The sequence below is a fragment of the Durio zibethinus genome, chromosome 3, assembly GCF_047325235.1.
Source record: "Durio zibethinus cultivar Kanyao isolate XHJ-2024 chromosome 3, ASM4732523v1, whole genome shotgun sequence".
Classification (NCBI taxonomy): Eukaryota; Viridiplantae; Streptophyta; class Magnoliopsida; order Malvales; family Malvaceae; genus Durio; species Durio zibethinus.
In genome coordinates, this window is record NC_143164.1 from 34,931,280 (window position 1) to 34,945,861 (window position 14,582).

General features: G+C 30.3%; 2 protein-coding genes across 7 annotated transcripts; one reads left to right on the plus strand and one right to left on the minus strand.

The window, feature by feature from the left end:
• Positions 1–742: 742 nt before the first annotated feature.
• On the minus strand, positions 743–1,477 carry LOC111283863 (photosystem II reaction center W protein, chloroplastic-like). The gene is made up of 2 exons (XM_022872502.2): positions 1,311–1,477; positions 743–1,212 (listed from the first exon to the last, which is right to left on the minus strand). Exons 1-2 carry the CDS (start codon positions 1,405–1,407, stop codon positions 902–904), a joined length of 408 nt encoding a protein of 135 aa, XP_022728237.2. The 5' UTR covers positions 1,408–1,477; the 3' UTR covers positions 743–901.
• Positions 1,478–7,863: 6,386 nt separating this feature from the next.
• Positions 7,864–13,083, plus strand: LOC111284012 (magnesium transporter MRS2-2-like). 6 transcript variants are annotated; one of them, XM_089758660.1, is made up of 12 exons: positions 7,927–8,046; positions 8,165–8,400; positions 8,488–8,517; positions 8,659–8,812; positions 8,911–9,032; positions 10,166–10,240; positions 11,587–11,811; positions 11,892–11,936; positions 12,016–12,060; positions 12,296–12,325; positions 12,413–12,532; positions 12,628–13,007. In XM_089758660.1, exons 2-12 carry the CDS (start codon positions 8,293–8,295, stop codon positions 12,784–12,786), a joined length of 1,113 nt encoding a protein of 370 aa, XP_089614786.1. In that variant the 5' UTR covers positions 7,927–8,046; positions 8,165–8,292; the 3' UTR covers positions 12,787–13,007. The 6 variants fall into 6 exon arrangements, with proteins under 6 accessions (XP_089614785.1, XP_022728473.1, XP_089614786.1 ...); XM_022872738.2 differs by having other exon boundaries at positions 7,868–8,400; positions 12,659–13,083; XM_022872736.2 differs by having other exon boundaries at positions 7,932–8,400.
• Positions 13,084–14,582: the final 1,499 nt, after the last annotated feature.

Consider the following 14,582-nt stretch of genomic DNA (forward strand, 5'->3'; position numbering starts at 1 on the left):
CAAACTTTTAGGTGAAAAATCAAATGTGGTTGATTTTGACACCCATTTAAGATTTTTTGTTGGAAAATATCCAAAGTAAATCCAAGTAGGTTTAACATTCCGGCACACTCACTCAATCCAAAAATAGACTGACTTAAACTTATTTAATGGAAGATTTGGATTCTATCATATTTTTAGTGTGATATATTTTCAGTGCGATATAATTGAATTTGTTATATGATTAATTGAATTCAATGTTAATTTTAATAAGAGATATTCAATATAAACTTTTTTATAAATTTTTTTTAATCGTAATTATAATATTTTTATTTTTATTTTTATTTTTAATTTTATCGAATTTAATCTCACTATCTATCTAAACGAATCCTTATATAAAATGTAGGCTTAAATTTCAAGCCCACGACACTCGCACATTCTTGTCGTAGAAACGCTAGGTAAGGTACCGGAAGAGGAACTAGTAAAGTCATGAATTTAGATGTCTAAAATTGAGGCACAAAGAGACGGTTCTATAGATCCAATTTCACTCGTGAATTATAGGGAGAGAATCAAAATCTTCTTTTCTTGCCTAAGCAAATTGATTGAGGTGCCTAAGCCATTGGTGGCTAAAAAGCAAAGGTACCAACGGATGAAATATGCCATTGTAGAGCTGCCAAGGGCAGAGGTCCCGCAAATATCCTGGCCCTGCTATTCTTTCATATATCAACGTTTATGTTAACCAAATCAAGCATCAATGAAGAAACAATGGAGAAAGTGAAACATAATTAGTAGAAATAAGAATAAACATTGGGCATGCAGAAGGTAGTTTTACTACAATATAGGAAGGCCAAACTCTTTTGATTTTTTACATTCCTTTGAGCATGGTGTTTTCAGTGAACAACACCAGAAGGAAATAAGGTTTGGCTTAGAGCGACAATCCAGACTCCTCATCCTCTTCAAGGGAGGAAGTGTAAACAAAGTAAAGTGCCCAAATCAGGCCGAATATACCAAACAGGGCCCAGCCAAGAAGGTTGTTGCTCAAACCAAAGGGAAGTCCGGTTCCTTCAGTGGTCATTCTCTCGTCCACCAGAGCCATGGCTGGGCTTGACATGGTAGCTGCAAAGACTGCTGCCACCAATGATGCACCTATGCCCATGTTTGACCCAGTCTCCTCAGCAGAAGGCTTCTTCTCCATGGAACACATCACTTTCCCCCTCTTTTCCGTTTTTGGCAACCCTGGAAAGTAAAATTTGCAGTTAAGAGAAAATGAAAATGACCCTTTACTTTTAGAAAAAATGAAAGCAAAAAAAAAAAAAAAAAACTCTAGAAGTTACCAATGGCAACAGGGGATGCAACCCTTGGTGATAGTTTGTGAGCAAGAGCTGCAGGGGTGATGGTTGAGGTAGGGGTACAAGCAAAGATGGTTGCCATATTCCTTCTTCAATTGGGAGAGAGAGAACAGCTACAGCACAGTGATTTTAGCTACAACGGTGGCTGGATCCAAAGGGTACCAGCTTACAGATTAATACCGTTGGTCCAGAATCACACCAGACTGATTTCCCCTATCCACATACGCCCAACCACTGTCGTCCACGTGTCACACAATCTGTCCATAAATAGATATTGATCCTGGAGTGTTTTGTGGTCACATGACAAGACAAAGTTAGCCGGCCATGACCCCTAACTTCGACCCAACCTAAAATTAGTTTCTTGATTCACAAAGACAATAAATTAATTCGCCTCTTGACAGTAACGCTATAAATGAAAAGTAGAAAACGATATAAAGACAATCAGACAGACAAAGTTCATCTGTTTCCTATTTCTTTTAGTAGAATTGTGCATGAAAAAAAAAAAAAAACTAGTAGAATTGTGATGTCTTTTGATATCAGTTATGTACAAATGTATACCTGCAATACAGCACTCCCGCATATTGACTCAACAACCCCCAAAAGATTAGGGCCAAAACATTATGGGAAAAATGAGTTGAAATTTACATGAAAGATTGTTAAAGAATCAGATCAACAGGAGCAGTTTCTGGGAGAAGCAAGTAGTAATGTAGTCTGAATCAAAGAATTCCACTTGTATGCTGTGATCTTCAATTACTCGTGGATATTGCATTGTTGTAAGGATGGTCATACTGCACATATTTTCTTCAATAACCCTTATATTTAGCAATTCCTATTTCCAACCAGGGTTTCTTGAGTCCATCATAGTGTATAACTGCTGCATGCTCAATATCACCCTGCCTAAGACCTGAGTGATAACCTAGCCCAAGTGCTTTTAAACGTGCAAAGAATTCACAACAACTATTGACAACCTGCTTTGAATTAGCATTCTTATAGGTTCATCAGAATAGAAAAACACTAAAAGAGCAAACTCTTGACAACCAACTTTGAATTAGCATTCTTATAGATTCATGAGAATAGAACAACAAAGGAGAGAAAACAAGCAATGATGTCATTAAAAAAAATGTTATGGGCACATCTGAAATCACACAAATAGTGTCAAACAGGCTTCGATTCTTCTTCTCATCACGATGATGCTTGTATGCGACCTTTTCTTTTTCCTTTTCTTTTTCATTTCTTCTTACAAATTTTAGATTATTGTATCCAGTTTGAATCAGTTTTCTTTCATTCATCTGTTTGAATGTGTATATGTTGATTTTTTCCCGTTGTTTGGTATGTTAGGGTTTTATTGCTTAGTTTACCCTTGAGATTTTGATTGATTCTCTCTTAGACTCAGAAGAACTAAAATCAAGTTTAGATTATAAAAAAAGGTTGAAATTTGAAGCCTAAAAAAAATTCTTATAATTAAAAATCCATCCTGGTTTAAAAAAAAATCAGAGCTATTTATTTTTTTAACATTAATTTATATATTTGTTTAGATGAAACGCGAAATGGGAGTAGAAAACATATTTAGGCATAGCTACTTGCACTGTTTTAAGGGTCATCCCCATCATGAAGAGCCTCTTCCTGTGAGTTTCAATTCTTTTTGTTTAATTTTATTTTTTTTAAATACTGTTCTTATTTGTATAACTATGTTTCCATTTTTTTTCATAATTGATAGTTGAATACCATATGTTGTGTGAATGTTTACAGCGTACCCATATCTACACATTTGCAACAAGAAGTTCTTATGGGTTATGTTATCCTAATCATTATATATTTCAATTTATTTATGTTCTATTTGAATGTTACTTTTGGTATTTAGGTTTTGCTGTTTAGGTTCAATTGGGTCTTTCCATGGCAATTAATAACATAACTGGATTTTCTTTTCTTTTTCCCCCATTTGGTTAAAAGTCTAGGGATGGAAGTAATTCTAGACAATTGTAGAGAATTTATGTTTTGTTCAGAACCAAAACCAAATGGAATTCTATTGGCTTTGGTTATTTGGAAATAAATTCAATTCCTTTTTTTTTCAAATTAATTGCTTATTTTAGCATCCAAAACACTATTTTAGGTTATTTATAGAGAGACTTAAAAGTCACCCAACTCATAGAGATGTTTTGCACATTAAATAATAAGGAAATGTGCTAATTGCCAACCAATTATGGTCGGCTATTTTTAACAAAACGCCAAAAAAACTTTGAAAGATGCATGTGTAATACCTGGCAAATTTTTTGGTAATATCATAGGTGTAATGAGCATATCACAAAACTTGGTAATATCATAAAGCTTGGTAATATCGTAGGATAGAAGATATCCTTTTTGAGTTAAAGTTAAAGTTGTTAATATCATACCGAATAACGTTTAAGGTTAAGATTAAGGTTGTTATATACATATATGAACTTGTACATTATAATATTATTAATAATCTATAAAATAAATATGCAATATATTCAAAAATCAAATAAATAAGTTTAAAAGCATAAGAAATAATATTATAAAATTTTCATGATATTTGTAAACACTTAATTTGATCATATGATATTTAAATAAATATATATTTTTCATATAAATATTAAGATAAAAACAAAAAGATGAAAAAAAATTAACCAAGATTTTATGATTGTTAAACTTTATAAAATGAGTATAATTTTTTGTCTTGAAAAAAATTGAAATACTTATAAACTTTGGTTTGAAAAAATAAAGTACAAATTTTTTTTTTAAAAAAATAAAGAAACTCAAATTTTAAAGTTTATTTTGTCAATTAATTTTATTTTTATTAGGTTAAAAATAATTAAATAACAAAAAATAAGTTAAAAATGATAATATATATTTCACATTCACATATCAGTCGAAACATGCTATTTCATTGAAATTAATCAAAATTAAGAAAAACAACCGATATTACTGATACTAAATAAGGTACGAAAATTATCCTTAGGTGTATTATATTTTGGTATAATTGGAGCGTATTGATTGATATGATTGGTACCGAAATGAAGTTAACCATAATGATTAATGTAACATTTCAATAACTTTTTATGCTCTCTTTTTAGTAAGATACGCTTGGTTCATTCTATAAAAATGCTAAAGATTGTGTGGTTGTTTTAAATTCCATCAAAAGAAAAGATCCAGATGATTATTCATCAAGAGACATTTTTTTTTATGACTCATTCTTAGTTGTCATCACACAAAGCTTACAGTTGATTATCTTAAAGATGCTGGCAATGAAGTGCTATTTCACAAACTTGTGACTAAATCTATAGTTACATAAGTCATGTTACTATGAATTCATTGGTTTTTTTTTTTTTTACAAATGATTGAACTGCAATATTATATTTTTATTTAGAGAAAATTTTAATATAATGTAAATCTTAAAGTTTGATTATTCTAAAACTAGGTTATTCATGTGCTTGAATCAAAAGGTGTTAAGGTGGTTTTTTTCAAACTAAATTATATTGTGGACTCTGTTCAAGGTATCCTAAATTCACCGTAGATGTTGACATGTTAACCCATTTTGATTAATGGTAATGCTTTGCGGATGATGATGATCATTATGAAGCTTAAGATCAATGGCCACTTGAGTTACGAAATGCACGTGTAGTTTCAACTGTAAACTATATGCAAGCCAGTGATTTACTCTATGATTATTGGTTGATATTATAGTTGGATGAATCCATATACCTCTTGAACTCATGTTCTTATGAGCTATTGGAAGATACAAACTTCTTCAACTCTTAGGAATTACCTTCAAGGAATTAGTTTGATTTTATAGTTGTTTTAAGAAAGCTTTCAACTTTCTCTTAAATTATTATTTTATGTTAATTACATATATTACTTTAACTTCTAACTTAATCAAATATTATAAATTAATATAAGAAACCTTGGTGAAGCCAACCTTCAATTGCTAGTGAATAAAAAAATCACATATTTATGAGATATTGTTACATTTTCTTGGAAATAATTTTTTTTTATTTTTCTCTTAATAAATGTAATTTTTGTTCTATTTTATCCTTTCTATGTTACAATAATTAGTAAAAAAATCTCAATTTTTTTCTCCTCTCCTCATCCCGATAACTATAGTCGACCCAAGCTTCTCTTTCAATTGCTTTGACCGTCGTTTCCCTTTCGATCGTCACTTCTCATTCATTGGTTTCCTTTCATCGTTATTTTTACATTGGAACTAAATTCGATCACAACTTTTTTTATTTCTTTTCTATTTTCACAAGTTCGATCGCCATTATTCTATTCTTTCTTATATATAAATATATATATATATATGTATGTATGTAATTTTTTTTGCTTCGTTACAAGCTAATGGTAAAAGAATTAAGAAAACACAAAATTTTATAATTTTTGTTACAATTTTGAAAAATGAGATATCATTTTCAAGTGAAGTGGAAAGAGAGAATGTTCAATAATTCATAAATCATAAAGTTATCCCTATTTCCAAATTGTATGGCTATTGGCAAATGCTAATGGATAGGAATAGGAAGGTGGCAAATAATTTGCATTTCGTACTTCCTTCATGCAATCAAGTTGACGCCCCTTGAGTTTATCTCTTAATTTTTTTTTTTAAAAAAACCATATTAGTTCGTCTGCTCCTTCAAATTAAGGATTTTTTTTTTTTTAGTAATTAAGGATTTGTTTAGTTGAAAAGGAGTTATATAAAGTTTTATAGGTAAAAATTTGTGAAATTCCTTATTAGAAACAAGAAAATTAAAATTAAAATAAAAAATCAAAATCGATAGATTAAAAAATCTTATAATATAAATCAAATGTACAAATTTTGAAAAAATTTTAATATATTTATTAAATAGACATTTTTAATTTGATAAAATTTTTACGCTGAATTAATATCAATTAAATTTGAATTATAAATAATATTTTAATTTTTTTTATATATTATTGATTTTCACATTAAATTCTCTCAATTTATCAGTTTATATTTTTTATTAAAATTTTTATTTATTCATTTCTAATAAGAAACTTCACAAATTTCACTTATGAAACTTTATATAAGTTTTGTCTTGTTTGATTTAACAATCACGTTGTATTTATGTCTCAACGAGATAAATTGGAGGTTGGTAAAACATTCATGACCAATGTTTTCTTTTATACATATATATATATATATATTTTACATTAATGTAAAATAAAAAATTTTTATTTTTTTATCTTAGTGATGAAAAATAATATAAAACTAAAAAAATTTTCATGTAAATTAAATCCTCCTATCTTTAGATATACTAATTCAAGAAAATGCATGTAGTACCATTTTCTAATACTATATTTGGATTGAGAAGAAGGGAAGGAAAAGCAAAAGAAAATAAAAGAAAGCAATGGAAACGTAAAAATATTTCTTTTGCTTGGATAAATTTTTAATTTAAATAAGAGATGAAAACTAATAATTTTTAATTTTTCTTATAATCATTACTTTTTTAATACCTCAATTTAGGGGAAAAGCCAACGAAAAGAAAGTTGAAAAAAATTTTATTTTTATGAAAAGACTATTATATCTATTTTTTTATTATGAAATTAGATTTAATTATATAATTGACACTTTTTACAAATAAAAATTTTTTATAAGTATTTTATATAACATCACAATTTATAAATATTTTATGATTTTTCAAGTCTTAACAACAAAACAAGTTAAATTATTATCAAAATAAATTAAAAGATTGAATTAAACATAAAATTAGGAGTAAATCAATATGAAGTTAATACATCTTACTATATTAAACATAATTTTGTTCATAAAGATTTGTTTATACAAGTTGAATAGTATAAAGATATATTTATATATTATATGTTACTTTATTAAAAAATGTTATAATTGAAAAAAATATTATAATGAATTATTTAATTTTTTTTCACTATTTATCTAAATAATGGTTGTTAAAATTTTTTTTGTTTATTAATTTTAATTATTTAAACAATGAGTACATATACCTTTTCCTTTTATTTAATTTTTTTTATTTTTCTTTCTTTTATTAATATTTATTCAAATATAGCATAAGTAATGCTATTTTGTTATCTTTTCTTATTGAATATTTTTAGAAGTATTTTATTTATTATTTTTTATTATAATTTTATAATTATTAAATTATAATAAAAAAATAGGTAGAAATCTACCACTTAAAATGTGCATTTTATATAATGTTTATGGAATTTTCATAATATTGAATTTTAATTAATTAATTAATTAATTATAATAATTATAAGCAATATATATTTTTTTATTTTTAGAGTCTAATAGTTTAAACAAAACTTAAATTGAATTTATAAATCATTAATTAAAAGCAATTGGCGATAATAAAAATCAAACTTAAATTTTATAACAAAATAAAAAATTATAAATTTATTTACAAGTAATAAAATATTAAGAATTTAAATTCAAAAAAGAATTTTATTTGTAATGGTGTCGGTATACACAAAAAAAAAATGGTGAAACCGAAAGAAAAAAAAAAAAAAAAAACAGGAAACAGGGACGGAAGAAAAGAGAACAAAGACCGTTGGGGCACGCGCCAAAAGTTGAAGAGTAAAAACAAGTAAACTTATCTGTTTAAAACCTTTTGCCCTCCATTTTTAACTCAGTACTGAAACATTTCCAGCATCAGCCAGCCCCATGCAGCAAATCTCTCCCTAATTTCCTATCCTCTGCCCCATCACTTTCTCCTCCGTAAACCCTAACACTTCCTTTTCCTTCTTCATAATTCAATAAAAATTTCCCAATCCTCATCTTTGCTCTGCTCAAAGATTAATTCTCTGTTTTTTTTCTCTTTGAATGGCTCGAGTAGTGTATTTGGTTCCCGTGGTGGAGACGCAAGTAGCTTCGCCGAAGAAGAAAACGGCGGTTACAACGAGCTGGGTTTCGATACACGCGAAGGGGCAAGGCGTGATTCTTGACGTCGACAAGTATGCTATAATGCGCCGCATTCAGATTCATGCTAGAGATCTTCGTATTCTTGATCCCATGCTATCCCGCCCTTCCACCATTTTAGGCAGAGAAAAAGTCATTGTTCTCAATTTAGAGGTAATTTTGATTTTTTATGTGTTCATTTTCTATTTTTTAGATGTTTCCTAAAGCTGATTTTATTTTTTTTAAATGATTTGATTGCAGCACATTAAAGCTATAATAACAGCAAAAGAGGTTAGTTTATATAATTTGAACATTTTAGTAGACTTTTATGCTATATAATTTTGTTCTGTTTTTTGGCTAATTAGTGTCGTTTTGGTTTGTATTAAGGTGGGTTTTGGTTTTGGAGGTAAGTTGTGCTTTATATCGTGATAGGTATTGCTTAGAGATCCATTTGATGATAATGTAATCCCCATTGTTGCGGAACTTAAAAGGCGATTGCCTCAGGATAATCTCACATGTCAAGGTCAAGGGGAAGAAGAAGAACACCCTGGTGTGCGCAATGATATGGACAATGGGGAAGAAAATGGTAACACTAACTTTTGGTTGAAATTACTTAATTTGTGGTTGTATCAGTCTATGTTTAATACCATTGATATCATGTTGGTTTTGGTTTGTTTCATGTAGAATTTCCATTTGAATTTCGGGCATTAGAAGTTGCATTAGAAGCAATTTGTAGCTTTCTTGATGCACGCACTAGAGAACTGGAGACTGATACTTTTCCAGCTTTAGATGAGCTGATCTCCAAGGTATTTTCTCTTTGAATTGTTTGTCCTTGATTTTATCTGAAGCCATCTAGTTGAATGGATGAGATTTGTTGCTGGCATGATTCTTTCAAATAATTCATTTGAAGCTGATAGTTGGCTTTGATGCAACATATAGGAGTAGGATTTTGGCTCTCAAAGTACTGAAACCTCTGTTTTGTATATTTTGTATCTTCTCACTTCTGAGCAAATGTAATCATGTTGTTATTATTTTTATGCATGTTCTTTGAGAAAGGATTAAACTCACAATTACATGAATTACATACAACCCCAGAATGAAGTCAGGTTGTAACTAAGTCAAAACAGTCATCAGCTTCTTAGGTATTTTTCATGATTCTGCAGCAGAATTAGAAATTCTGCCATTTTAATGCATATATTTTTTAGTCATTGCAAATTCTCTATTGCTACTTCCGCCAAACTTGACTGGATAATGGCAGTGATTAGTTTCTATGGTGGTATCTAAGCAGTTTGCATTGAAATTAATGGAGAAAACAAATCTAGGTAAAAAGCTGTAAAGATATCTGAGGTTCTTGTTTCACAATGTGTCCTGCTGATTTCAGTTCACAGTTAAGTTGGTCATCAGTATTTGGCTCAACCGTCAAGGGTGATCTTGCTTTATAGTTGTTTATATGACTAGTACCAATTACAATGACAGGTATGTCAAGAAGCCACGAAGACAAATTGGGATCATAAAATGTTTTAATATTGAAGGCATCTTTCCTCTTCTTTGTTATGAATTGGTTCACGTGATTTGTGCTCTCTAACTACTGATTGTTGATGAAATCCATGTTGGCATCAGTAGGTAGTGCAATTAAAATAGATGATATCTAGAGAATTGTAAAATACATTCTATGTTTTGATCTTTATCTGCAATAATCAAAATGTTTAAGAAAAGTTCTTATAGCATATGGTGAAACATTTTTCACTGAGATCCAGTTGTTTAACAGTCATTCCCATATAACATGGAAATATGGCTATCCATATTATAGTTTTTCATTTATTTTGCCATAATGATGTTTAATATTCATTAGTAGCTGAGAGTTTCAGTTCCATTGTTTGCCCGGCTTGCTTGTAAGACAAATTCAATTACTTGCAAGAATTGTAATTATTATGTGCAGATTAGCAGTTGCAACTGGGACTGGGTGCGCAAACTGAAAAGTGCTATGACAATGCTGATAAATCGGGTTCCAAAGGTATGTTACTATGACAAGGCTGACAAATCAGGTTCAAGAGGTATGTTACTATGTGTAGGATTCTGGGATCTAAACATATGAGTGCAATTTCATATTCTCCTGGTGGGTGAATCCTTTCTTTCTCAGTTTTGTTTTGTCCCACTGCTAGAATATATTAAGCTGCTTACAGCTTTTCAGTGAACAGATGACTTTTGATTATATCATACATGCAATAACATGCATAAATCTTGAATAGGCTGAAATACTTGCTTTTTTTAGGATTACGAAAGTTTTTTCTAATGGTTCTGCTGATTTCCAGAATGTAGTCTAGCAATATATTAGTTCTCGATGATGGCATTGTTATCTACTTGGAATTTACAATATTTTTTCTCCTTACATCCTCTTTCACTGAGTGGCTGAGTGTGCATTAACAAATCTAAAACCAAGGGTTCAAAGCTGCCATAATTCTTTTCTGCCATAGCTTCTACTTTCTTCAGGTTTCTTCTTTCGCCTTTAAAAGTTCAATAGCCAAGATACATGCTAACTCACAGGAAAAACCTAACTCTTTAATGCAAATGAAGGAAGCCAATGGTCGGTGTTTGGAGGATAGGTCTCTCTGTTCCATGAGTTTATCCAAGTAATCTGATTTGCTACAGGTCTTTCCCTTGGAAGGTTAACCGAATTTGATTGTTTTCTAATAGATCTCATGCCCTCATATCTAATCTAGGATGCAAGTCATATGGAAAGCTAAAGAGACAAATGTAGCTTCCCAAAAATAAAATAAAATAAAGAGCCACATTAATTTAAAAGGGATAATAAGGAAGAAACTTAACATTGGGAAGAAAATATTAATTCTGTAAATCAATTAAAAACCCTGGTAATTTTAAGTAGATGCGGAAGTTGTAATTAGAGGTGTACGGATGATGTACGGATGATCATTATTTAAAATACTTCTCCTCAAAATGGAAATGCCTTAGGGAGCATCATATGCAGGTGGGTTTTGCTGCTAATATACAAATATACTTTTCTTCAACTCAAAAGGAAAATGAAAAGCAAAGGCAAGCGTAGAGAGAACGACCAGTACAATGCTTATGGAAATCACATTATATCTTTTTTGGCAACAAAATAATTGATACCACATAATAAAGAGATGGAACATCTCCACGATATTTCAGAGTTTGATACCTTGGCTAGTTTAACTACTTAACCTGAGTTCCAAAATTTAGTTTTACAACTTGTGTGACTGCTAGTGCTTTTTAGGGCATATATTGGCAATCCTTTGGCACTAATGACTGAAGAAAAAGATAGATGAATGGATCTCTACTCATGGGTTCAGACTTATTCTTTATAAGCATTCTGATTTTTAGGTAAGGGATGAACTTGAACAACTTTTAGATGACGACGATGATATGGCAGACCTTTATTTATCGAGAAAGTTGGCTGGGGCAACTTCACCTGTCAGCGGTTCTGATGCTCCTAATTGGTATCTATCTTCACCAACTATAGGTTCAAAGATATCAAGAACAAGTCGGGCAAGTGCAGTGACAGTTCAGGAGGACAGTGATATCGAGGAGCTTGAAATGTTGCTTGAGGTTCTTGATGTCATTACTTGTCATGGTTTTTATTAGTTAATGCCCAAGCAAAAGTTCAAGTTTATTTCCGGATTCTGCAGGCTTACTTTATGCAAATTGATAGTACATTGAACAAATTGAACACAGTATGCTCCTTACTTTTCATGTTAACTTCTAGATCTAATTCCATAACTATTGTTGCATACTTATTCTTTTTCTCTCCAGCTCCGTGAATACATTGATGACACAGAGGATTATATAAATATCCAGGTGATTAGATAAAGAAATTTATATTGGAAACGATATTAAGGTGGAAAAATTGCTGAGGAGGGTTTTGATAGTTCAGGGATATGTCTGAATGTCCCATTTACTTTACAATCTTGCTCTAAAATAGGAGCTTGGAAGTTTGCTGTAGTTATCAAAATTCTCCACGCAATTTAACACCTTCAAGTATCATGACCTAGTAAGTATGAGATCTTGATAATCTAAATGCATTCTCTCGCAGCTTGACAATCATCGAAATCAGCTAATTCAGGTGCTTCTGTATCTCTGTCGTTGTTGAATGGCCTAAATTTAGTTTTCTGCATGCGTCATATTAATATGTTTTCACTGTATGTGGCAGCTAGGGCTCTTCCTAAGTGCTGGGACTGTTTGTTTGTCTATATATTCTTTGGTTGCTGCAATGTTTGGAATGAATATTCCCTATACATGGAAAGAAGGCCATGGATACATGTTTAAATGGGTATGTCCCGTATGATCACCACAGTATACACCAGAAGAAACTATTACATTTGCCAAGAAAATTTAACCTATGGCTTTGTTTGTTTGTTTTCCAAGGTATTACTTTTGCATATGCTTTGGATCTTAGGTTGTCACCCTCACCGGAATACTATGCATTTCGACTTTCACCTCAATAATTTCCTACGCGAGGCACAACGGTCTTGTTGGGTCTTGAAGTGCATATTCCTAGAATCAGTCCGGGGTACATCAGGGTAAAGCTTGAAGAGACGCGTCAGAATTAAAACTAAAATGAATTCCTTACCATATCTTGGTGCAAACCTGGTTATGATTCAGCTGCCAATGTCAGGTGAACAACTGCATGTTATATTGTTATTATTATCAATGCCTTTTGGACAATATGGTCCATTGGGGGTCTTCCTATTGAAACAAAAAAGTTATCAAGTATCATTGTGTTGGCATATATATATATATATATATCTATGAAAGTAGGCAGCAAAGTAGTTGGTGAGAACTATTCCCATATAAGATAATATTGCAAATGTTGTTTGAAGCTATTTGTGGTTCATTTTTTTAAATAAGGTGTCCTTTGGCCAGCTCAAAACTATTGTAGAGGAATTAGGCAGACCTAGTGGTGCGTTACGTATTCTTGGAAGGCAGGCGGGGAGCACGCTACCCATCAATTACTGCTATCATGATTTATCATTTTTTCTCAAAGAACTCTCAGGTTTTCCCACCTTCCATGACATATAATAGCATTGCAGGCTGGCTGGCTGGCTTATTAAAAATGGTAAGTAGAAGCATGCATTTATTTTTCTGAAAAGATGACTTCCTACTTCCATTATATCTCGTACTCTTTAGAAAACATCAGTTTCAAATTTAAATTTTTATTTTCAAAGTCTGGATTTCAAAATTTAAACAGAAAATACTTGATTTTCTTTCATAAAAGTTATCACAATATGACAACAAAAATATATATATAGATAGTAAAATTTAAATCTTGAATTGATTATATATTATAACTGCATAAATCTATAAAATTAAATTTCAAATTCACGAAATATGATTCATTTGATAGAAAAAGCTTCTATGGGGAATTACTGTTACTGCCATTGCTTTACCATGAGGATTTGATATGAGGTTCCAAGAAAATAGTCATTTCGTTGGGCTCCACACGGTGGATTAGATATAATGGAAAACGAGAGCCTACCAAGCAAAGTTGGCTATGATGCCTTTTTGACTCCAACAAAATTCTAACAAGATTTCTGGGACTGCAAGCCTCTCTGCCTTATCCTTACTTTTAGTGTGGACAGAATAAAACATCTCTGCTTTCTCCCTTTTCTCGTCATTTCCCAAGTAGCTTTGCCTCGTACCATTATGCCGTGCATGTTAAGTTTACAAATAACAACAATCGTATACAGATCGTTACCGAGCTTTCATTTTTCTCCTCCTTATTTTCTTAGAAAAACCTTTAAATTTTTTTTTTTCATATTTCAAACCTTATTCTTAAATTTGATAATTTATGTATATATATTATATTTATTTTGTATCAAATACGTATTCCTTTCATTTTAATTTGTTTGTTTTGTATTAACTTTCATAGAATTTTAAAAAAAAAAACTTTGATTTTAATATATTTAATATTAAAATTAATTTTTTTATAAAATAAAAAATTTTATGATTTTTAATATTAAAAATAAAAAATATATATAAAAAAAAAAAATTTATATTTTCAAGACATAAACTTTAGAATATCCCAAAACAGAAAGACAGATAAAAAATGAAATAGAGAGAATATAATTTATGTAAATATATCAAATATGAAACATATTTTTTATTTTTATTAAAATTTAATTATATTAAAAATTATTAAATCTACTAAATCCTGGTTCAAGGTGCAGATGTCGATGTTCTATTTTTCTTCCCAAAATAATAAAAGTTTTTCCTTTTTACTAATTAAAAAAAAAAAAAAAAAAGCTTTCTTTTTTTAATGGGCAATAATGGATTTATGCGAAGGAGAATTATTGAAATCTAAACCTTACCCATTTTACGCG

Bases quoted from the DNA above. Each gene is read 5' to 3' on its own strand.
- LOC111283863 (XM_022872502.2), bottom strand. From the start codon at position 1,407: ATGGCAACCATCTTTGCTTGTACCCCTACCTCAACCATCACCCCTGCA. The intron at 1,213-1,310 runs GTAACTTCTAGA...TTTACTTTCCAG, and splicing joins TGCATCCCCTGTTGCCATTG to GGTTGCCAAAAACGGAAAAG.
- LOC111284012 (XM_022872736.2), top strand. From the start codon at position 8,152: ATGGCTCGAGTAGTGTATTTGGTTCCCGTGGTGGAGACGCAAGTAGCT. The intron at 8,813-8,910 runs GTAACACTAACT...TGTTTCATGTAG, and splicing joins GGACAATGGGGAAGAAAATG to AATTTCCATTTGAATTTCGG. The intron at 9,033-10,165 runs GTATTTTCTCTT...TATTATGTGCAG, and splicing joins TAGATGAGCTGATCTCCAAG to ATTAGCAGTTGCAACTGGGA.